This window comes from Quercus robur, chromosome 6 (genome assembly GCF_932294415.1).
Source record: "Quercus robur chromosome 6, dhQueRobu3.1, whole genome shotgun sequence".
In the NCBI taxonomy this organism is placed as follows: Eukaryota; Viridiplantae; Streptophyta; class Magnoliopsida; order Fagales; family Fagaceae; genus Quercus; species Quercus robur.
In genome coordinates this window covers 49,368,227-49,392,974 of record NC_065539.1, presented here as the reverse complement: position 1 = coordinate 49,392,974, position 24,748 = coordinate 49,368,227, and the positions used below count along the sequence as shown (strand labels likewise).

The window sequence follows — 24,748 nt, the reverse complement described above, 5'->3', positions numbered from 1 at the left end:
TATCATGCTAAAAATTTTACTAAAACGTAATTATGCAAAATGATATTGCGTTTGATTATGTCATTGGAAAATGCATTTTCTCTATTAAGTAATTATTTGTTATGACAATATTATCCAATTAATTAATTTTTAAAAAATAATAACTCTAACATAAAGATAGCCTTATTCCAAACATATATCTAATATAATTACCATGTCAATATAAATTTTTTTTTTTTTTTTTTTTTAAGTTTACCCAAAATAAAATATATAACCAAAAAAAAAAAAAAACTCTCATTATCAAGAACAACAAAAAGTTCTCATTCTCAACAGTAAACCCAACACAAAGCCTAGATGTATCCACTACCAACTGAAGACATTTTGTTCTCATTCTCAGTACTGAATATCTTCAAATATTAAAATGTGACTTTTATCAATGAGTGATATCGTTCTTACTCAGGCTTAAAAGCAGGTCATGTTCATAAAGCAGGTGAATTGGAAACGTGAAAATATCCATGGAAACTTAAGTATAAAGTATAAACAAAATGAAATAACACTCACTTCTCAAAAATAAAGAAAGTTAACAATCGAATTCTGAATTGCCAATGTGCTACAGCGGAAGAAAGTTAACAATCAAATTAATTTCACTGTCAGCCCAGAAGGTGAGATAAGAAACTGATGCAATTCGTAGGCTCAAAAGGAAGATATACTAATACAACCTCTTCATTACAAACCAAATATTCACAAATGAACAGAAGCAGCTGCAGATTCCGTATCTGGTATAATATAAAAGTTCAAGCATAAAGACAACATTTTAAAATAAAAATTAATAAAATGAGAGAGAGAGAGAGAGAACATGAACATGAACATGATCCAAAATTTGTGATGAGATCAAGAAAGAGAAAGATACCTTATCAAGAAATGGGTAATCTGGATTTGCCACTACAATCATATGCATTTTTTAAATAAAAAAAACATATGGTTGAACACCCATGCTGATCAGTTGAAGATGACCCACTGCGGGAAGAGAAACCGAAGAGAAGAGAAGAAAGGGAGGGGAAGGGAAAAAAGAAAAAGAAAGGGCTAGATTTTTACCATTGGGCCTCATTTGGTGTAATTGCCTAATTGGTGGTTCCTAACTACTTTAGCAGAAATTGTAAAGAGAATGGAAAATGAGAAATGCAGATGGAACCTAACAATGTTATTGAACTAAGTCTATTTTTTGCAAAATGCATTTCACTTTATTGAAAACTGTGAAATGGATTTGAGTATAGATGCCAAACACAGAATCTTAAGCCATACAGAGATTCAATTTTTATAAACAAAATAAAAAAGGAAACAGGAAAAGAAGAAGGCAGTCCACACCAATGCATCAATCACATAGCTTTGAATTGAACAAGAAGAAGTGCTATTTTCCATGGAAGCCGATGCTCTATATCAGATAACTGAGTTACACCAGGAAAACCTAGCTGCCCATGCAGTTCAAACTACAAAATTTAGTGCTAGAGGTATGTCCTGCCTTTGTCTCAGTTATCTACCTTTGCCAAGAAAGCTTTCTTCCACCCTCTCGCATAATCTCATAGGCAAGTTTATATTTTTCAAGAGATGCTGAACCAGCCTCTATGTATTTACATGCTGTTTCTCTTAAACTCCATAGCATCAAAGCTTTAAGTTCTTGGGAGGTTCCCACTGATTCAGCATCACCAACAGTACCATACTCGGCATTTCTTGTCCATCGATGTAAGATGTAGTGAGATGGTACCTCTCTTATTTCTAATATTTGGAAAACTCTCAAAGCATGTCTACACAACACGCCTTCAAATTCAAACATTTGACAGCTACAGCTCACATTGAGATTGGATGCACAAAATGTAACTATATTTTTCTCATTATCGTTCCCACACTTACGCAACAAATATCTACTGTTTGCCCCTTCTTCATAAATCCTAAATCCAAGATAACTATAGCTTTGTAAAAGCTCCTTTTGAAATATCTTAAACACCGTAAGTGTATATAACCTTCTACATTGTTCTTCAACTGGTTCCTTTGTCTGCAAAAAAGCCTGCAAGTTATAAGTGTCAAAGTCCTCTTTTCTCTCTTCTTCACGACGTTGCTCAAGACCTCTTTCATATCGTGAAACAAACTCTACAATCGGTGTTTGGGCATTCAAAAGTGTGCCAAAGAATGAATCAATGCTTTCATTCATGGAGATGCCAGCAAAAAATGTGGCCCGTAAGTATAGCGGTACCCAACTTGCACGGCTTTCAAACATTTCTTTCAGCCATACATTCTCCTTCAAACCATATCTGCTGAGAAGGGCATTCCATGCTATATCAAATTCATCAGCTGTCTGACTATGAAGAGTGCACTTTTCATATTCACATTTAAAACCATTATCCATTGAACTGAGAAACTCCCGTTCTTTTGCCTTAATTTGCCACAATGAAAAACGGTGATGAGTCCCAGGGAAGACTTCGGCTATTGCTTGTCGGATGGCCTTGTCTTCATCAGCTATTATTGACAATGGATGCCGCCCAGACATTGCCCTAAGCCAAGTTTTAAATAACCAAGTGTAAGACTCCAGAGATTCATCAGCAATAAGAGCACACCCAAGAAGCACTGGTTGCTTATGGTGGTTCACTCCAACAAAAGTAGCAAAAGGAACCAAATACACACTATTTTTGTAAGAAGTATCTAGAACAATCGCATCACCAAACTGACTGCAAGAATATCTAGATCTCCCATCGGCCCAGAAAATACTCATGCAATTTCCACCATTAACCTCTACTGCATGAAAGAATCCTGTATCTTCTGCCTGTTTGCTTTGAAAATACTCAAAAAGCACATGATACCAATCACTCCGATTGTGTTTTTCTCGCCATCTTTTTACAAGGTTTTTGTTATATTTGGTAACTAAATCTTTATTTTGCAAACCACCATTTACCACCTCTATGAATCTATTTGAAGCATTCAAACTGCCTTTATGAGTTTCCATTTGAGTCCCAAGACCATGATTATGATCTTCCCGAAGACGGTCCACTACCCATGTTCCAGATTCTTGTCTCTTGATCCGCATATATGCCCCACAACCTACTCTTGATGGGTGCTGAAACCCTTCCTTTGAGCAAACAAATCGCCTGGATGAAATTGACCCATCATGCCTCGAGCGAAACAGTTGACCAATTCGAACTCTAAAACCTTTATTTGCTCCATACGAATGATACAATTGGTATGCTTCATTAGCTGAATTAAACACTAGACCCAAAAAAGGTTGAACTTTGGATTGCCCATCATCTCCATCCCTTTTAACACGTTTAACATTAATAACACCAGATGGGCATGGCCGTCTATCCTCTACATCCTCAAGCAATTTGACTTTTGACCTCTGGGTTACATCAGCCAATGAATTCTTAACTATAGGTGGCTTTGACTGCATAACAGGAGTGGGGTTTTCACCCGTAGATTCAAGATCATGATTGTGATCCTTGAAAAAGTGGTCAATGACCCACTTCCCAGAAGCATTTCTTTGTACCCTTATGAATGCCGGACAACCAGTTCGCGAATTGGTCTGAAACCCCTCCTTTGAGCAAACAAATCTTCGAGAGGAAACTGACCCATCAGTTCTTGATCGATAGAGCTGACCTGTCCGAATCTTAAAGCCCATACGCTTTGCATATAGACTGTAACACTCACGTGCATCATCAGACGAATCAAACTCTAACCCCACTTGGGGTTCAAGTCTAGACCCTCCATCCTCCCCATTGACATTATCTATTGCACGTATCATACCTACTGGCTTTGCCTTTATGACCATGTTCCCACACTCTTTGCTATTCGGATCAGTATTTGAACTGCATTGGTATGAAAATAAACATCATGTGCTGTAAATTTACACATCGAACAATTAGCAAACTGATAATACTTTCACATTGCCTTCTATTTTTTATAGGGAAAAAAATTTAAACCAATACCACAATTAATTTGCAACTTAATAATTGACTTTCACGTGCATCATCCACCAAATCAAATCGAAAGCTAACTTTCACATTGCTATTCAAATTTAAAAATCTACTTGTATTCTACTATACAAAGGAAGGAAAAACAATTTCACTATGACCTCACACCACAATCAATTTGCAGCTTAATAACTAATATAGTTAAAAGATGGAGGAGAGCTTTATAGAACAAGATACTCAGAAAATTGATCAAATTTACTTGATTGTAAACACTGAAATGGAAATAAAATAAAATTTAAACCCATTCCTCAGCTGAACACAGAAGAAATTTTCACAGGGAGGAACAAAAAAGTACAGACACAGTGCTTCAATTTACTTTCTTCCTTTCTTTCTTTCTTGGCTAAAATTCAATGTACTCCCTTGACTTTTACCTCAATCGTCCAATTAGTTCCTGAGGACTAATTTTTTGTTAATTTAATTAGTCCCTCACTTTGTCCAAATGAGTCAATTTGGTCAAATGGCACCAGTTACTAATTTTACAATTGAAGTAAAAGTCAATTTCATTCTTTCTTTTTCTCATTTTTTATTTTACTGTGTGTGCGTTAGAAGGGTCTTAAATCGAGAAAAATTACAATTTTCAATCTACATTTTCTCGGCAGCCAAACAGAGGATTATATAACCAAACTCCCAAAAAAAAAAAAAAAAGGACAATACCCAATACAGAAAAATAGCTACCCAACAACAAAGATACTATGACATTCAATCAGAAACAACAAAATGAGAAGTCAACGCAATATAATCGGATTGGATTAGATAACAAAAAAATCGAAGTTAGGGTTTTTATCACTATCATTATTATCAAAATTGAAACTTTTTTATTGGTTTACCTTTGTAAGTTGGTGAAGTGGCTGGAGCTCGATTACTTGCTCATAAACAAGGCCAGGTGATCAAATCCCAGAAGATATTTTTTGGGATTTAGGGTGTTAGATTGACATTTTGGTGGGAATTTGCTGGTAAGGTTTATGGATTTGAGAAATGAGAGAAAAACTGAGAGAGAGAGAGCGGCTGGGGTGGCTTGGTTTTGTGATATGTAATCTGAGTAGAGAAAAAGGGTTTTCTTTTGTCTTGATGAGTACAAATTAGGAAGTGAAAGAGAGGGTTGAAGTTTGGTTCTCTTGTCACGGTTAGATTAGCTGTTGGTTGACCTTAAATTGGACCCACGTGGGTCCAATGTTAGTGACATCATTCTATATTTTATGTTGGTGACATCATTTTTGTTTTATGAGATTATGGAATTCTTAAAATTTGGTCATACGATGGAAAAATGAATGGATGACAAAGATAAAAATGATGGGGTAAAAAAAAGAGAGGAAGGACAAGGTACTTTTTTTCATCTTATGTGTTTTTTAAGAAAACATAGAAAGGTGAGAGGACATAAAAGTACTGGTGTATCTTTCCTTCATTTGGTCAAAAAAAAAAAAAATAGGAGTTTTTTTTTTTTTTTTTCTAATGAGAAAAAAAAAAGTGGAAAAGCTGGAAAGGAATATATAACAATTCACTATGTATAAATCTAATTATCTATCATACGCCCGAGAAGGGTGGCTTGGTGGTTGGGATCCGTGAATTGGATTTGTGATCCCTAGTTTAAGCCCAAGAGAGTACGTTGGGAGGAATTTGGGTATCTCTGCTGATGAGCCCTTGATTATCAACTCTTTCAAGATGCTAGGGTGAGGTCTGTGGTCACCCTAGACCACAGTAAATATCTCTCAATCCAACATTCCCTAATAGGGGTGCCCTTATGGTCACATCTAAGGAGGTGAGTCACAATGGTTGCTCCCACTCCCCTCTTAATTCATCAAAAAAAAAAAAAATTATCTATCATACAATAAATAATTTTTTAACATTTTTCAAAATGGAAAAAAAGTTTTATCCCTTGGTGTAGGTGATTTATAAAATCATCAAGGTGTATTTTTAATTGACTCTCAAAATATTTATATGTGATCTTAATATAAATCATATAATTTATTTAAACAAAATATGTATATGCTTTTATGAGTCATTATATCTTATCTTAATTCTTCTCAAAAAATAATAATAATAATAATAATCTTATTTCAATTCGGTAAATATTTCTCTAAATTAGTTCAGAGAAAACTTTGTCTTTCAAAATATAAGTAAAATAATCATCTTTATCTCCCATATTTTTCTCTCTTTTTCACACAATTTAGGGGGACTAAATTTCATGTGTTAGGGGAGAAAACAACTTTCACCCCCATTTTCTATCATCTTTCTTTTCTCTCCTACCAAACAAGATAAAATACTTGTGGGTTCCTCGGATGTACTAATTTATAGCCTTTGACTTTTACACAGCATCTTTTGGAGTCCCACATCGAAAGAATCTTCCCTCACTTTATGCCTTATAAGCTCTGAAACGAAGGAGTAATGTACCATCAGTTATTATTGTGAATACTTTTTTGGAGTTACTTGGTAGCCTTTTGGCTTTCTGTACTCTCCTTTTTGGTATCCCACATCGAAGAAAACTCTCTCCCCCCTCTGCCTTATAAGCATGAGCTGAAGAGAAAAGAGTACCATCAATTATTACAAATGGGTCGAACCTGAGGTCGAACTAGAGGTTAAGTACCCACAATACTATTATTTCTTTTCTTTTCCACCCTTCATAAATCAGTCCAACTAAATATATCTCTGAACATATCATATGATTAAAAATACACATGATAATTACTTTGATAAAATTTCATTGAAATCAATTTTGAATAGAAATGTGAAAGTATGTCCATTTTATAATTAAGTATTTTATTTTTATTCAAATTAATTAACAACAAAATTTATAGAACAATTCCTCTTATAGATCTCCCACATTATTTATGAAAGAGTTCAACTAATAAATTTATAAGTGTTTTGGGTTATTTTTAAAATAGTGGATGTGGGACTTACACTTCACATACTCTTCTCATTTTTCAAATGGTTTTTTTTTTTTTTTTTTTTTTTTTTTTAATGCTAGGGGGAAAACAAATAAACAAATAAATAACTTCTTGAGATGTTTATGGCCAAACCACTTCTTAAGCCAATGTTTGCAACCGATAAATAAATAAATAAAGTATCTACTCCATTACTACTAGGATAATTTTTTTTTTTTTTTTTTAAGAATTACTACCAAGAATAACATAAATGAATAATAGAGATGAACAAAGTTTTCAAACTAAAACAATTTTATAAGTTTGGGACTTTAATTAACAATATAAAAATTTTGGTACCAAATAAACATGGTATAAACTGTAGGCCAAAACATGGCATAAATTTGGGACAAAATTTTATGTAATTTAGTTTTTTATTACAGTTGGAGCTCAAAATACAGCATTTATACAAGTTTTATATAAAACAACAACATAAACAGTATTTTATTCATCATGAGGGAAGAAATGAATTTAAAAAATAAATTCCTTACTTCAAGAAAATAAACACTATTTCAATTTTCAAAAGCCTTTTCTTCTCATATGACTCAAATCGAGGATCCCACGCAAGATTGATAAGGCTCAAGTTGATTATATCAAAAATTGTAAAATTTTATTTATAACTCTATAAGTTCAAAAACATTACTATAATTCATAACCTTTAACTAATAATCAAAAGAAATTAAATTTTGTGTCCTATATGTAATATTAAAAGCATTATTAACATCAAATTTTGTGTTGCATTTTTTTAATTAAAAAAGATAGAAATTTTGGAGTCTTTTGGGTTAATATTGCAAAATTTAAAGTTAATTTGCGTTATAGGAACTGTTGAAAGTTAATTGGAAAATTGAGGAGAGAGACTGAATTTCGGCAATGGAATTGCCAAAATTCAACCAAAAAGCAGGAGAGAGAAGAAGCAAGAGAGGAAAGAGAAAATGTTGAATTTCGGCAATGGGATTGCCGAAATTCCACTGCCCAGTTCTCCTGCCCGAGTGCTGTATGTCCGAGTGTGCCCGAGTGTGGAGTGCTCTTAAAATAAAAAAAAAGGCAATGGCGGCAATGCCATTGTCGAAATAGGGGAATAAAATTTTTTTTTAGCAATTGTGGTAATGGCATTGTCGAAAATGGGGAAAAAAAAAGTGGTTTCGAAATCTCTAGAAGAGTAAAAAAAAGGTTTCATGTCCACAATATTTTCACAATAAATCACATATAATTAATCCACAATATTTTCACAATAAATCACGTATAATTAGTTATTATTAGTTAAAAAAATTTGTGACAACTAATTGTGGCAATGGTATTGCCGAAATAGGAAAAAAAATTTGTGGCAATACCATTGCCGAAATAGGGAGAAAAATAAAAGTGACAAACTACTTGAGGCAATTGCATTGCCGAAATAGGGAGAAAAAAAAAATTGGAAATACTATTGCCGAAATAGGGGAATAAAATTTTTTTTAGCAATTGTGACAATGGAATTGCCGAAAATGTGAGAAAAAAAGAGAAAGAAGGATTATGGATTGCCGTAATCCTTCTCTCCTTCTTCTTTTTTTTTTTTTTTTTTTTTTTTTTCACATTTACTGCAATAGGATTGCCGTAATCCTTCTTCTTCTTCTTCTTTCTTTTTTTTTTTTTTTTTTTTTTTTTTTTTTTTAACATTATAGGGGAAAAATTTCAGCAATCCAATTGCCGTAATCCTTTTCTCCTCTTTTTTTCTTTCTTTTTTTTTTTTTTTTTTTTTTTTTTTTTTTTTTTACATTTTCAGCAATTCCATTGTCACAATTGCTAAAAAAAAATTTATTCTCCTATTTCGGCAATAGTATTTCCAATTTTTTTTTCTCCCTATTTCAGCAATGCAATTGCCTCAAGTAGTTTGTACTTTTATTTTTCTCCCTATTTCGTCAATGGTATTGCCACAATTTTTTTTTCCTATTTCGACAATGCCATTGCCACAATTAGTTGTCACAAATTTTTTTAACTAATAATAACTAATTATATGTGATTTATTGTGAAAATATTGTGGACTAATTATATGTGATTTATTGTGAAAATATTGTGGACATAAAACCCTTTTTTTACTCTTCTAGAGATTTCGAAACCACTTTTTTTTCTCCATTTTCGGCAATGCCATTATCACAATTGCTAAAAAAAAAATTTATTCCCCTATTTCGACAATGGCATTGCCGCCATTGCCTTTTTTTATTTATTTTAAGAGCACTACACACTCGGACACACTCGGACACACAGCACTCGGCATCAGAACTGGGCAGTGGAATTTCGGCAATCCCATTGCCGAAATTCAACATTCTCTCTTTCCTCTTTCGCTTCTTCTCTCTCCTGCTTTTTGGCTGAATTTCGGCAATCCCATTGCTGAAATTCAGTCTCTCTTCTCAATTTACCAATTAACTTCCAACAGTTCCTATAACACAAATTAACTTTAAATTTTGCAATATTAACCCAAAAGACTCTCATATTATGCTAGTAAAAAAGAAAAAAAGAAAAAGAAAAAAAGAACTTAAGCTTTAAAAAATTGAAACTAACGGCAATTTGCATTTGCAAACAACGCCGTATCCTTGCCTCTACTCTCTGGTCTCCTTCATCTTCTGCAACATCTTGTGCTTGTCCTAGACTTTCCAAATTTTTGAGCTTTGATGTGTTTTTTTTTAAGCTTCAATGGTTTTAAAAGACTTATTTTCAGTTCTGCAAATCTGCGCTAAGCATCAAAGTCCATGAATCCAGTAAGTACAATTTGAATTTTTTTCTTGTACTTGATTCAATCATTTTCAACACTATTAATTATATGCAAATACTTCAATTTTAGTGAAAACCCATTAATGAGAATCACAAAGATTGATACCTGATGATGGCTAGAGCTTCATCATCTATCTTAATTTTCATTCGCCAAAACCCTCGTACCTGCCAAAACCCTAACACCCAGATCCGAAATCTCACTTTTGAAACCAAAGATGGTGACTTTAAGCCGAACCCAATTCAGGAACCATCACAAAAAGCACAAAATGACTTCATAGAGATTGCCAAAGAGGTTTCTAGGATTACTCGAACAAAACCCAGATGGGAGCAGACCTTGCTCTCTGATTTTCCTTCATTCAACTTCACTGATCCACAGTTTTTCAATGAGTTGATAAGGAACCAAAACAATGTGCTTCTGTCACTCCGTTTCTTTCACTGGCTATGCTCTTGGAATGGTTTTTCGCCTGACCCGTTGTCGTTGAATGCGCTTTTTGATGCGCTTGTGGAGGCTAAGGCCTGCAATGCTGCCAAAAGTTTTATTGATTATACAGGGTTTAAGCCCGAGCCGGCTTCTTTGGAGCTGTACATTCAGTGTCTTTTTGAGGGTGGATTGGTTGAGGAAGCATTTGATGTGTTTGATAGATTGAGAGGGGTTGGAGTTTGCCCATCAATTGCAACTTGGAATTCGGCTTTGTTGGGTTGTCTTAAGGTTGGGAGGACTGATCTTGTTTGGAAATTGTATAAAGAGATGGTGGAATCCAGTGTTGTGGCAAAAGTTGATGTCGAGACTGTTGGGTATCTTATTCAAGCTTTTTGTGAAGATAACAAAGTTTCAAAAGGTTATGAACTTCTTCGGCAGGTTTTGGAAGACGGGTTAGACCCTGGGAATGCTGCTTTTAATGATTTGATATCTGGGTTTTGTAAGGAGAGGCAATATAGTAAGGTATCTGAGCTACTTCACACAATGATTGCAAAGAACAGAGATCTGGATATTTTTACATATCAGGAAGTTATCAATGGGCTTTGCAAGCAACGGAAGCAGCTTGAGGCATTTCGGGTTTTCAATGATCTTAAGGACAGAGGATATGCCCCAGATAGGGTCATGTATACGACAATGATTCATGGTCTTTGCAAGATGGGATGGCTTGGGGACGCTAGGAAGCTGTGGTTTGAGATGATTCAGAAGGGGTTTATTCCAAATGAATACACATACAGTGCACTGATTCATGGGTATTTTAAGGTTGGTAATCTTGAAGAGGCAAGGAATCTGCACAAGGAGATGTTTAATAGAGGTTATAGAGAAACGACGGTGAGTTACAACACAATGATTGCAGGGTTGTGTTTGAATGGAAGGATAAATGAAGCTCATGAGTTGTTTGAAGAAATGCCTCGAAAGGGTGTTTTTTGTGATGTGATCACATACAACACTCTGATTCAAGGCTTTTGTAAGGAAGGGAAGATTGTTGAGAGTACAAACCTATTGAAAGAACTCCTTATGCAGGGTTTGCAGCCATCAACTTCCTCATTTTCCCCCCTTATTGAAAAGCTTTGTGAGGTGGGAGACATTCAAGAAGCAAAAAAGTTGTGGGATGATATGCAAAGTAGGGGTCTGCAACCAATCGTCTGTACTCATGAGCATATCATCACTGGCTTATGCAACCAAGGTTATGCTGCAGAGGGAATGGATTGGTTATTAGCAATGCTGAAGTGTAAGCTTAAACCAAAGAAAGAAACTTTTGAGAGATTGATCCAATGTCTCTCACAAAGTGATAAGTGGGACGACATTTTACTTGTATTAGATGTTATGTTTAGGACAGGTTATACACTTAGAGAAGGCATATGCCATTCTTTGGTTAATAAACTTTGCAAAGAGAATTCCCATTTTGTTAAAACACATCTAGGGGAGATTGTAGAATAAAACTAATGCATCAGAGCTCCTTTGGATACATTGTTTGTAATGTACTACCTCATTCATGATTGAATATATGGAGAGGATCAGCTGGAGCTTTAGTAATGTTGGTAAACATCAACTTGAAGCATTGTATTTCATGGTAATTTGGTATATCATAAAGAATTGATGACTATGATGAAGTTTAAGACTGAAGTGCTGGTCTATATGTCAGATACTAGGGCCCAACTGATTTTTAAATTTGAATCATGCAAATAAGTGATTTCTTTTTGAATTTCAATAATTTATTTATTTTATGTGCCTTTTGGTTCTATGAAAGATTTAAGCGAACCCTAACCAATAGTTGGGAAGTTAGTCGCTGCTATACCAACAGTGATGATACCAACAGGGGCTAGTCATCTCCTTAAGTTAGTTGACCATGAATTTCTAGACACATGCGATACTATCATGGTAAAAAGTTAGTTAGGCAGCTAGCTGCAAGATGGAGACTAGACCTCTTGAGTCCTTGTCATTGGATTCAGAGTAAATGAATAACAAATGGCTGCTTGCTGTGACCAAAGGATGTCCTCTTTTAAAGTTCTGAAGATACAATGTATTGATGTTACCAATGAGGCTTTGAATCGATAGGCACTTGTTGTCTGTCACTGGAGTTACTGGTTTTATACAATTTGCAGAGATTTACTGATAGGTCAGTTACTCTCCATCTTATGGGAATCTTCTATTAGTTTTACTTGTTGATTTCATCCTCAGTAGTTTCCTTTTGTCATGAGCACAAGAGCTTCTTGAGATTCATCAATTATTTCTTTACTTTCTCTATCTTTCATTCATATAAATACTTTATAAGCTTATGATGGAAAACTCAGTTCTGCCAATTGTTGTTTGTGGTTTATTTATTTATTTATTTTGTGGGGCCCTTCATCTGAGTTATCATAAGACTTTGATGTGCGTTTTCTATTATTCTTGGAAACATTTATCTTTTAAAGTTGTTGGAATTATTAATGAAGTTGAGCGAGTCTTTGTTTTATCATCGGTTCTAATCGGCCTCATTGTGCTGTCTATTCCTTTATTCCCACTTAGAATCTCTTTGCCTATTTTCTTCGACGTACACATTTGAGGGGTCTAGGTGCTATTGGCAATGGTTGTAAGAAGTTAAAAAATCTTAGTCTTAGTGATTGCGATTTCCTGAATGACAAGGGTTTGGAAGCAATTGCAACTGGTTGCAAGGAGCTTACACATCTCAAAGTTAGTGGGTGCCATAATATCAGAACTTTGGGACTGGAATCTATTGGAAAATATTGCCAGTATCTTTCTCTCCCAACTTAATAACTTCGGTCTGTAGTTATGATAATGTGTGCATTGATTAAAGTCATGTTTGGGTCACAGCATCACACAAGCTGCAAGCCTCCTTGCTCTTGGGCTGTTCAAGGATTCTATTAAGCAACCTGCTTTTACTAACCTGCTAAAAGTATTTAATATTGTTGCATTGATATTTTTGAAAAGTTACATTTCAAAGTTCAGGCACTTTCTTTTTGATATTTATGCTTCCAAGTTCTTTCAAGAGATGGATATTCATCTGTCTTCTGCAGTAGTAGCCTTTGTAAAATGTTTTCCACTTAACTTAGTGAGCAAGGAAAATATTAAATTCATCAATTTGAATGTTATCGAATATGCATAAAAGTATCGTGCCTTCCTCTCAGTCAAGTTTTTGGATGGATTTAGTCACATGTTCCTTGAATTCTGCTTAATTTGAAGTTTATTTCTTGCATTTTAGATGGATCAAAGCTAGTTACCTTTTCTTGGCTTGTGGCTAAATATGTAACATATGTTTGATACCATCTGTAGATACTTTTGCGATTACATTAATCTTAGCTCTGAAAATGTGGAGGCAACTCACTGAGTTAGCACCTGTTATTTTGCCAAAGGATAGGTAACAATGCCCTTCCCCAAGTTGGAAGGAGCTGTAACTTTGCAAGCTCCTCACTTGATAGATTTTTCTGGTGTAGGAGATGAAAGCATTTGTGGTATAGCTGTCATGATTAGTTCTTGTGTTGATTATTTTGCCAAATAAATTCTGACTAATTTGCCAAAATTTTCATTATTATTGAAATTATTACTTGCATTTATTATACTTTCAAATTTATAATTTGTTCCTGATTCATTGGATGGTTGTTCTTACAAAAAATATTTGGATTTAAACGTTTAATGAAGGTATGAACTTTGAGTTTAGTAAGTCGATTTTGTGTGCATAAAACTTCTAGCTTGAAGGCGGCCGTGTTACTCATGTAGGCTCTAAAGTTGAGTGCCTCACTGAAGGCACCTTGCCTTAGGTGTTTAAGGCACCTTGCTTGGGCAGCTAGGTGGCTCTCCGTTGACTACCATGGGCTGTGATATGTCCTCTTTATTATCTAGAAAAATGTCTATCTAGAGTTGGGGGCAAAACAATAGTCTGTGCTTTGCTTCTTTTAATATCAGTCTGAAATTTTGCAGTGCCCTGCTTTTACACTATCTTGATTGAGTTTTTAAAATCTTCTTTTTTGGATTTAAAAGAGTTAGAAATGTTATAAAAAGTAGGAAACAAGGGGCTTTTCCCTTTTTTTAACACTAGGGTTGGAGCTGAGGCCCTTATTGCCATTGGTCAGGGCTGCTGACTACATCATCTAAAAATGTCAGTGGCTGCCACCAAATTGGAGATGTGTGAATAATAGCCATTGCAAGAGGCTGCCCCAACTCTGTTCCTTAGATGTGCTCCTGGTGCGTTTACTCTCTCCATTCTTGGTTTATGTTTTCGCTATGTGTTATGTGCCCTGCTCCAAATATACTGTTATATTATATTGATGTGCTCATATGGTAGTGGTACCAACTAGGATGGAAAACTTTGAATGAGGTTTCAAACATTCGATTCTGCAATATGATTGCATACATGGGCAAATTATAAAATCACTTGATTTTTTATCAGGTCATTGCCCTCTGTACTTTAAGTAGGGATATAACTTTTATGTACATATTGGTGCAATTATAAAGTCTTTGGCTGCCAAAGGGCATGTGTGCAGCTGGCAGAGGCCCCCCAAAACAAAAATTAAAAAAAAAAAAAACTTATGTATAAATAATATAGAAAATCTTAAATATGTATACTTATTAAAAAATCGACCCGTTGGTGATGAAAATCTAATAGGACAGCCCCTCTTCTCCATCAACCTTGGCAATCCATTCCCTTGCATCCACATCACATTCCATAACCATTAATTTAATCTTTCATTTGATTGTTGTTTGCAAGTATTTTTATAGGAAAAATGGTAATGGTTTGTTAACAATGAACTTTATAGTTGAGAGAGTTATGAGCAAGCTGGCTGGTTGGAAGACTAGATTCCTATCATTTGCAGGCAGATCGGTTTTAGTGAAATCAGCCATGTCTACTATTCCGAATTATGTTATGCAGGTCGCTGCCCTTCCTGCTCACCTTTGTGACAAATTGGATAAAATTAATAGGGACTTCTTGTGGGGTTCAACTAGTGAAAAGAGAAGACTTTATTTGGTAGGGTGGAGTAAGATTATTAGGCCAAAGGAAGAGGGAGGACTTGGAATTCAAGCTGCGAAATTCAAGAACTTGGCATTATTAGCAAAGCTAAATTGGAGGTTGAATCAGGAAAAAGAAAGTCTATGGGCAAAGGTTATTTTGAAGAAGTATTGTTCAACGGATAGAAGGAGAGCTAGAGACCCGGATAAGTTGCCATGTTCTCCAAATTGGAGAGCCATAAAAGCTGGGTTTCAGACTTTCGTTGAGGGTATTTGTTGGGGGGTGGGGAATGGAGAAAGAATTAAGATTTGGGCGGATAGTTGGATAAGGGGATGCTCATTGAGAGAACTGATTGAAGGCCCTTTGACTCCAAGGGAGATGGATACGAAGTTGTCAGAGTTATTTCTTGATTCGGAGCAGGGGTGGAAGTGGGATGTTATATCCTTTGAGTTGCCGGTTTGTATTAAAGAAAGGATTAAAGCTATTCCAAGGCAACTGGTTGGAAGAGGAGAAGATGTGATTATGTGGAAGCATACTAAGGATGGAGAGTTTACTACTAATTCTGCCTATGCTTGGCTGAATGGATCACAAAAAGAGGAGACTAATTTCCAAGGGCAGTGGATATGGAAGATAGATATGTTGCCAAGGATTATTAATTTTCTTTGGTTGTGTATGCATGAAAGTCTGCCTGTTAGATCGGTTTTGGCTATGAGGGGAATAACAAGGGAGAGTTGCTGCCCTTTATGTAACAATTTTCCAGAAACTATTAGCCATTTATTGAAAGAGTGTGTGGTGGCAAAAGATTTCTGGTTTAAACTTAGAGTCCCCCATGATATGGTTAGTTCTTTTGCTGATTTGGACTTGCTTGAATGGCTAAAAGTTAATTGCCAAAGTAAGACGTTACATTACTCTTCTGTGCCGTGGTCTTCTGTTTTTTCTTTTGCTATTTGGAATTTGTGGAAACATAGAAATGGTATGGCATTTAATAATAGCATTGTCAATGGAAGCTTGCATAGTGTTAGTAAAAATCAAGCCTTGGAATATTACTACTGTGTGGGTAAGGCTAGGTGTCAGAAGAATATGGTGGTTTGTAATGTCAGGTGGGAAAAACCTCCCTTAGGATGGTGTAAATTAAATACTGATGGGGCTTCCTTTGGCAATCCGGGAAGGGCAGGAGGAGGGGGCGTGATTAGAGATAGTGAGGGTAGATGGTTGAGAGGCTTTGCTCGGTCTATTGGCTTCACAACCAGCATTACAATAGAATTTTGGGCTCTAAGGGATGGTTTATTGCTGGTTGTCCAAATGGGAGTGCAAAAGCTTGCGATTGAATTAGATGCCAAGGTGGTAGTTGAGCTGGTGCAGTCTTACTCTCCCTCTAATGCATTTTATTCTTCCTTGCTGGCTAATTGTAGGTCGCTTCTGGGCAAGTTTCAGCACTACAGGGTGCAGCATGCGTTCAGGGAAGCGAATAGAGTTGCTGATGCTATGGCTAAGCTAGGAGGAATGATGCAAGATCATTTTGTAGTTTGGGATATTCCCCCATCTGATGTAATATCAAATTTTGTGTATTTTGATACTGATGGGGAAAGTGTATGTAGGCTTGCTGCCTCTAACTTAGCCATTTTGGCTTAGTTGTTTAATAATATTTCCTTTTAATCAAAAAAAAAAAAAAAACAATTTTTGAAAAATTAGTAATGCTACAAACTGAATAAATTTCACAATATTTCAAATTGATATATTATGATTAATGTAACATTATTTACGCATTGTGTATAGTACACAATGGAAATTATATTTTGAAAACACGATTTTTATATTGAAAATGTACGACAATGTATAACTCAATGTGTCAACACTAATTAGCGTTTCTAACTTTTTATTACTATATATCAATTAGTCAATCACATCATGCCATCTAATAATTGATGTAGGACAAATTAGGGATTTGTCTACTGTTAGTTGTGATGGGTTTAGGGTTAGGGAAGAAGAAGAATTAGAGAGAGGTTGGGGCTGTTTAGGGGCTGTGTGAATAGTATCCATGAACAATAACCTTAGAAAGAAGAAGACAAAGAGAGAAGAAGAAAAAAACAACAAAGGCTAACGTGCCTATTGCTCAGAACACTCAATTTTATTAATCAAGTCATTCTATTCTCTTTGAATACATTGAGCACAATATATATTAAGAGACTGTTACTTGTACTAGCAGTAATAGGATTAGGACTGCCAATAAGACCTAGTAAATACTAACTTGGAACCAAAGTAAATAAACCTAAGATACTTAAAACCCTAGAAGATTCTAGACTCAACTAAATTACCAAAATACCCCTAATTCGCAGGAATTGCAGAGATCACAGATTTGCCTCTCAATATAAAATTGACTATAACTAATAAAATAAAAACCCAAATTAAAAATTGTTTTAACCCTAAAAGACTCATACTTAGACCATTAATAGGGCATGACTTTCACTTCAATTGGACTTCACACGAGGACCTAATAAAACAATTCTTGAATATGCAAGTTTGCAAAGTAATAGCATTTAATCTTCTATGACTCCATCAATAATCTATTAACTATGTAAAAAGAGTGAATAGCCTTAGGATTAGTGTTTTTGGTTTGTTCAAGTTATACTATTTTAGCAAGTCTAGACGGTGCGTTTCATTTTCAACTTAAAGAGACAAACTCACAAACGCACTATTTGTTTGAAGAAGTGAGGGAGTCTTGAAAGGAGAGGGGAGAGTAGATAAGAAGATTTCTATGCATAGTAAGTAAGGGAGAGAGACACAGGAAAGAGCGAGAACATTATAGTCGTCGATGATGAGGGGTGAAAGAGGATGGAATGACATGTACGGTCAGGTCAAGAAAAGAGGTGCAGAAACAGATCAAAAGGTGAGAGAGAGAGGGGGACGGACTAAGATTTAGAGGAACTCTAAATTCGGGTATTTATCTTGATTTTTTTTAGAATATGTTAGAATTATTATTTGGGTTTTGAGATTTTGATTTTCCATATTTTTTCATGGAAAATCATATAATCTAGGCTTTTAATTGAGAGGAATTAATTACTTCCTTCATCAACAAAAGCACTCTCTATCTCTCTCTGTTGCCAATTGGGATTTTTCTCATCTCTTTCTCTCTCCCTTACCATGTGTTTGGGTTTAAGTGGGGGAGCTAGAATTTTAGAGACAGAAATTCTAGGTCTCTTCCACACTTACTCTATCAAAATTCACCGTTTCACACCCACCCAACCACACTTACTTTATCAAAACTCACATTTTCAAGGAGGCAAAGGGCCAAGTTTTCAAAGAGAAATCTGCAATGTCCACAATTATCAACCCAAAGATATTGAATTATAATATTTCATGAACACCTTGTATTTGCGTTCTACTCTTTTTCATCATGATTAATTATATTCTTATTACCTATCCAAAAAAAAAAGAAAAAAAGAATTATAATATGAATGTAGAGATTTGACACATGAGAATACGTTTGTGCACTACAAATTTGATGCAGCTCATGTCCATGTTTATGAAATTATAGGTTTTCTTGTCTTCTTCACTTAATTTGGGTGGTTGGTTAGAGATTCAAGTATAGTAAATTATGTGGGTGATAAAATCATGTCTAATATAGTGTTTTTTATTGTTGAGTTTATGACTTTATGCTGAGATCGTTGTATTATTGCAAAATTTGAGCAGCAAAAAACCTATAAAGGTGCAATTGGCTAGGGGTGCTCAAGGTAACTTTTTCATATATATATATATATATATATATATATATATATATACATATCTTCTGATAAATTTCACTTTTGATGATGGGAGAAATTTTATTAAGAATGATACCATATCCAGTTTAACAGAAATTTTGTTTAGTCGGTTTCCATCTTGTTTTGGCTTCAGAGTTTTGCAACTAAGAATTTGGCAAAGTAACTTTTGGATTAAGAATTTATAAATTGAATATAACAGGCTGACCACACTAATAAAGCTTATACTATATGCCAGTAATTCAGCTAGAAGTTGCTCCTTGATGCAATTACTTTAGCATGTATTATAAATAACTTTAATTTTGTTACACTTGCTAGCTGTTCCCTGTGTACAATTTCATGTATTATAAATAAGGGTTGGATATAAAGATCAATTATAATTTCTCTGTGATCGGAGAAAGAAACATTATTTCTAATGTATGCATTTGCAGGCTGCTTTCTTTGGGCATGGGTGCATGTATCATAAATAATAATGGTTAGAGCATCCACATCAGTGGGTGTAAAACTTTGCAAATACAAAATACAACAAAGTTTACACATTTTGCCCCCAAAATCTTTCACGTTAGTCAAGCTAAAGTTGTCTAAATATTCAAAATTGCTACAGTAATTGTGCATATTTACACGGATACTGTAGTTTTTCTTCTTTTTCTCTTTCTCTCTCTCTCTCTCTCTCTCTCTCTCATCTGATTATCTCTCCTCTCTCCTCTCTCATTCGATCTTTCTCTTCCTCTGCCCTCTTTATCCTTTTTTCTTCTCTTAAATCCAACCAGAAATCATAAAATTCTTCAAACTTAATCTAAAGGCATAAATGCACTTTTAGTCTCTACGTTTCGACCCGATTTCTATTTTGGTCTCTACATTTTATTTTTACTACTCTTAGTCCCTAAACCAATTAACGCATGACATTTAAGTTCTTACCATCACCCAACTAACAGAAAATGCTGACGTGGCAAACGGCACAGTAAAATAATAATTAAAAAAATCTATTTTAGCATTAAAAAATTGCCACGTCAAAATTTAAAATAAAAACAACGGTGCTTGTGTTCTTGATACGGTGCTTGGGTTCTTGGGTTCAGCAAATACACGAGCACCGTACTCTTTTTCTTTTTCTTCCCCATATCGTTCTCTACCTCCATTCTTTCCTTTTCTTCTTTCTTTCTTCTTTTTCTTCTTTCTCCCTCAATCTTGGTGAGCCTTCTTGAACTCCCTTTAGCTCTTGATTTTGCTCAAACCCAAACCCAAACTCAAACCCAAACCCATATGCCTCAAGCTCCTCTCTCAAATCAATGGGTCTCTCTCTTTGGCATTTTTTTTTTGTGGGTTTCTGTGCATATGGTGTTGCCGACTTGCCATGGTGAGGTGGAGGGCGTGGGTTTGTGGGGATCGGCGTGGTGGAGGTTTGAGTTTGTGGATTGGCGTGGTGGAGGGTGTGGGTTTGTGGTGATCGGCGTTTGTGGTGGAGTTTTGGTGATGGCACAGATCAGAGTTTGGGTCGGTCGGTGATGGATTGCATGATTGTTCGGTGGCTAGATCGGTAATGGTTGGTGGCTGGATTGAAGTTTGGTGGTGGGTTTTAGTGGCTAAGATTGTAGTTTGGTGGTGGGTTTCAGTGATGGCACAGATCGGAGTTTGGTGGTGGGATTCGTTCACAGATTGGAGTTTGGTGATGGGTTTCATTCTTAGATCAAAGAGGAATGGCGCCTGGACTAGTTGAGTTTTTTTTTTTTTTTTTTTTTTTTTTTTTTTTTTTAAATTAGATTTGGGTGGGGTAGTTTGCTCCGATGGGATTGTGTAGGTAGTGGATGGGTTTATTGTTTTGGATTTGTGGTGGATAATTGATGGTTTTGTGGCAGATTCCGATGGATTTGTGGTTGTGATTTAAGGGCAGTCATGGGTTAGGAAAGAAAATTTTGTGTTTAGGTTTGTGTTATTGACTTCTTTGATCTGGGTTGGAGTTTTTGTTTTCATCATGTTCTTCTCGAGTTTTTTTTTTTTTTTTTTTTTTTTAATAATTTTTCATTTAGTTGAAATTAATAAATTAATTTTTTTAATTTAGATGCTGGTGTGGCAATTTTTTAATGCCAAAATAGATTTTTTTTAATTATTATTTTACTGTGCCATCAGCCACGTCAGCATTTTTTGTTAGTTGGGTGACGGTAAGGACTTAAATGTCACACATTAATTGGTTTAGGGACTAAAAGTGGTAAAAATAAAATGTAGGAACCAAAATAGAAATCGGGTCAAAACGTAGGGACTAAAAGTGCATTTACGCCTAATCTAAATCAAGATCCCAAATTCATCAAAACCTCTCCTCAAAAAAAAAAAAAAAAAAAAAAAAAAAAATCATCTAACCCATATAAATAATCAAACCCAAATTGTAAAAAAAGAAAAGAAAAAAATGCAGAAATAGTAGAAGAACAAGCGTCACTAATGGTGGCATCAGTGTTCCTTAGCAGCAACTCAAAGCTTCTGAGTACTTCATCACAGCCTCTTCAATGTACCTAGACCAAAACGTTAAATTTCTATTCTTTTTAAGCTTACCCACCATCTTCACAAAAAAAAAAAAAAAAAAAAAAGGAAGATAGAAAGAAGCTTACCCACCAAGAGTTTTCTCTCTTTAACTTCTTGTTTTAGCATTAGCAGAGGAAGAAAGGAAAAGGAAAAAAAGAAGAAATAGAGATAGAGATTAGATATATTATTGGAGTTGGCGTGTGTGTTAAAGTTGGTAGGGCCATGGGTAGCTGTGAAAGAATAATAAAAATGTGAGAAAAATATTATTTAAATAAAAGAAGGTGTAGAATAGACAAACTGATGTGGGTGTTTTGTAAAAATGAGTGTGTAAAAAAAAAAGTAGGATATTTTTGCAAAATAGACAAAAATTTTACATCCATTAATGCAGATGCTGAGTGTAGATACTACAAATTTTGCACTTGCAGGCTATTCCTTCAAAAGACTTGTATACTGAATTAATTAGTGTAGACATAAACGCTAGAGCTTGGTTAGGACCTGAGTGATAAATTCTGGTTAAAAGATGATAAACTTTTTTCACATGATTAATTTTAGTTTGTTAAGTTTAGATATTCCAAACTGTTGTTTTGCTTTTGTTGCTGTTGTAGTTTTCGTGTTCACTGTCCTTGGATATACTCATTTTGTTATGTTGTTCTTTTTTTTATCCCTTTTCTTGCTTAAAATGGTGTTTATTAAAAACTAAGTAAGCTCAACATTGTAGCTAAATGCATAAAATGTTACATGAAAAAGGAAGTATAACAAAATCTCTATTGTGAATGGTTGCAAGTATTTGATAAAGAACATTAATTGTAGCATATGGCATCATTAGTTTCAAAATTTTAATTCAACAACGTCTTAGCAAAACTCAATTGCTTATCATTGGAATATAATGTTTGTTATTATTTTTAGAACTTATTGGCCTTAAGTAAATAAGTTATAAGTAACTATTACTAATCATAGAAATATAGATATTCATATGTTCAATAGCTATTTTAAGTTTGTGCAATCTAAATTGTTATATTAATGAGATTAACACTGTATAATTATTATTTTTTTTTAAGTAATTGGTTTTATGTTTCTTCAAATAGAACCTCTATTTTATTTTTATTTTTTTATTTTTTTATTTTTCGCTAAAGGGGCAGCACATGCCTTCTCAACTAGTCAACTAGTGTTGATAAAATTGTGAAATTTACCAAACCCGCCTGTCACGGTATCCTCCAACCACAAGCTCTCTCCAAGATATCCAAACAACAAATTTGGATTTGGGCTCTTTAATCCAAATTCACTCGCCCAAATCCAAACATACTATAAATAATTTGATAGAAAAAAAAAAAAAAAAAAAATCCAAAGAACCAAAATCCCCTTTGAAAGTAAAAAAATTCCAAAGAACCAAAATCCTCTTTGAAAGTCAAAAAGTCAAAAAGTCAAAAGTCGTGGTTCTATTTCATTTGTGTGGTAGGCGTTACTTATACCCGACTGGATGTCATTGATGTCACCGAACCACTAAACAGAGTTGGATTGAAGCTATACCTTCTTTTCCGTGAGTCTAAATTTTTTGTCTCATTTTTTTATTTCACTCTATATTTTATAAATAAAAACTTACTATATGTTCACCTAATTAATTAAATACTACCATATTGACTTATTAATGCTACTGTTATTAATTAATGATAGTATTTAATTAATTAGGTGAACATGTGACAAGTTTTTGTTGATGAAGTATAGAGTGGAGTAGAAAAGTGGGATAGAAGATTTGGATTCCTTTTATGTGGCCATGTCATATGGGAGTCCAAATCTTCTGTCCCACTTTCATGCTCCACTCTATACCTCACCAATAAAAATTTACCACGTGTTCACCTAATTAATTAAATACTATCATTATTGACTTTTTAATGATACCGTTATTAATTAAGAGTAGTATTTAATTAATTAGGTGAACACGTGGCAAGTATTTATTGGTGAAGTATAACGTGGAGCATGAAAAGTGGGATAGAAGATTTGAACTCGCCATATGGTAGTGGATGTAGAGCATTAGCTATAACATAAATAGTTACTAAAACATAAAAATGCATGCTGCAATAGTAGTGTCATAGGTAACATTTTTTAGTTTTTTGCTATAGTGCTCAGCTATTCATGGTTGTGCACTGTAGCAAGAAGATAAAAAAAAAAAAAAAAAAAATTATTATTAACTTTTCTCTCTTCTCTCATTAAACAAATATTCTCTCTCTCTCTCTCTCCGGCTTCTCTTCTTTCTTCTTTTTTTCTCTCCAATTTTTTTTTTTTCTCTCTAGCCATCTAGTGCCTCCATCATCTCCCTCACCCCTTAGCTCTATTGGAGCTTGATTTTTAGGTTTCCGCCGACCCAGTTGCTGGTTGTGCACTGTAGCAAGAAGCTAAAAAATAAAAAAAATAAAAAATTATTAACTTCTCTCTCTTCTCTCATTAAACAAATATTTTCTCTTTTTTTTTTCTCACTTTCTCCGGCTTCTCTTCTTTCTTCTTTTTTCCTCCTCATTTTTTTCCTCTCTCTAGTCGTCTAGTGCCTCCCTCATCCCTCAGCTCTGTTGGAGCTTGATTTCTGGGTTTCCGTCGACCTAGTTGTTGGGTTTTTGCCAATCTTCATCTTCATCTGTGCTGGGTTTCCACCAATCTTCATCTTCATCTGTTCTGGGTTCCCACTGACCCAACTTGCTGACCACCCCTTCCGCTGACCTAGCTCGCATGACCCACACTGTGTTTGTGTTGTGTTGGTGATTTTTGATTTTGTTTGTGATTGATGATTTTTGATTTTGTTTGGTCTGGGTTAAGGAAAAAGATTGAAGATTTGGGTTGGTGGATTTTTTTTTTTCTTTTTTTTTGCTGCTGCTGTGGATGTTTTTATTATTATTATTCTAATGAGTTATTTGTATTATTTTAATCAAATAGCTAAAAATATAGATCCATTGATGTTGGATGCGAAGAGGTAAAATAAATAAAGTGACTTTTGTAAGTGATAAATAGCTATATTTTTAGCTCCACTGTTGTGGATGCTCTCAATGCATACTAAATAAATACTCTCTCCGTCCCAAATTGTTTGGCTTAGTTAGAAAAACCCAATTATTTAAGGAAACATCATTAACTGTCTTCTCTTTTTTTTTTTTTTTTTTTTTTAAATTAAAATTAAAATTTTCCTAAATTACCCTTAAAAAAATTTATCAAGAAATTATTTTAAAACATTTTTTTTTTTAATTTGAATATAGATGGCATGTATAGTGGATTTCAAAATTTATGTTTTTAATTTTTTTTTAAATTAAAAAAATACTCTCACAAATAAATTAAGGGCATAAAGGGAATGTTAATAAATTAATGGTATTTGATTTTTCAAATAAGATATAATTTTGGGACATCTTAAAATAGAATACAGG

At 34.4% G+C, this 24,748-nt stretch overlaps 2 protein-coding genes across 3 annotated transcripts; one reads left to right on the top strand and one right to left on the bottom strand.

Moving 5' to 3' along the window:
* Positions 1-1,347: 1,347 nt before the first annotated feature.
* LOC126689253 (protein FAR1-RELATED SEQUENCE 7-like) lies at positions 1,348-5,116 on the bottom strand. 2 transcript variants are annotated; one of them, XM_050384382.1, is made up of 2 exons: positions 4,823-5,116; positions 1,348-3,860 (listed from the first exon to the last, which is right to left on the bottom strand). In XM_050384382.1, exon 2 carries the CDS (start codon positions 3,791-3,793, stop codon positions 1,514-1,516), a length of 2,280 nt encoding a protein of 759 aa, XP_050240339.1. In that variant the 5' UTR covers positions 3,794-3,860; positions 4,823-5,116; the 3' UTR covers positions 1,348-1,513. The 2 variants fall into 2 exon arrangements, with proteins under 2 accessions (XP_050240339.1, XP_050240338.1); XM_050384381.1 differs by having other exon boundaries at positions 1,348-3,830.
* A 4,349-nt stretch (positions 5,117-9,465) lies between these two features.
* Positions 9,466-11,759, top strand: LOC126689252 (pentatricopeptide repeat-containing protein At5g18950). The gene has a single exon (XM_050384380.1). The coding sequence runs from the start codon at positions 9,765-9,767 to the stop codon at positions 11,571-11,573; it is 1,809 nt and encodes a 602-aa protein (XP_050240337.1). The 5' UTR covers positions 9,466-9,764; the 3' UTR covers positions 11,574-11,759.
* Positions 11,760-24,748: the final 12,989 nt, after the last annotated feature.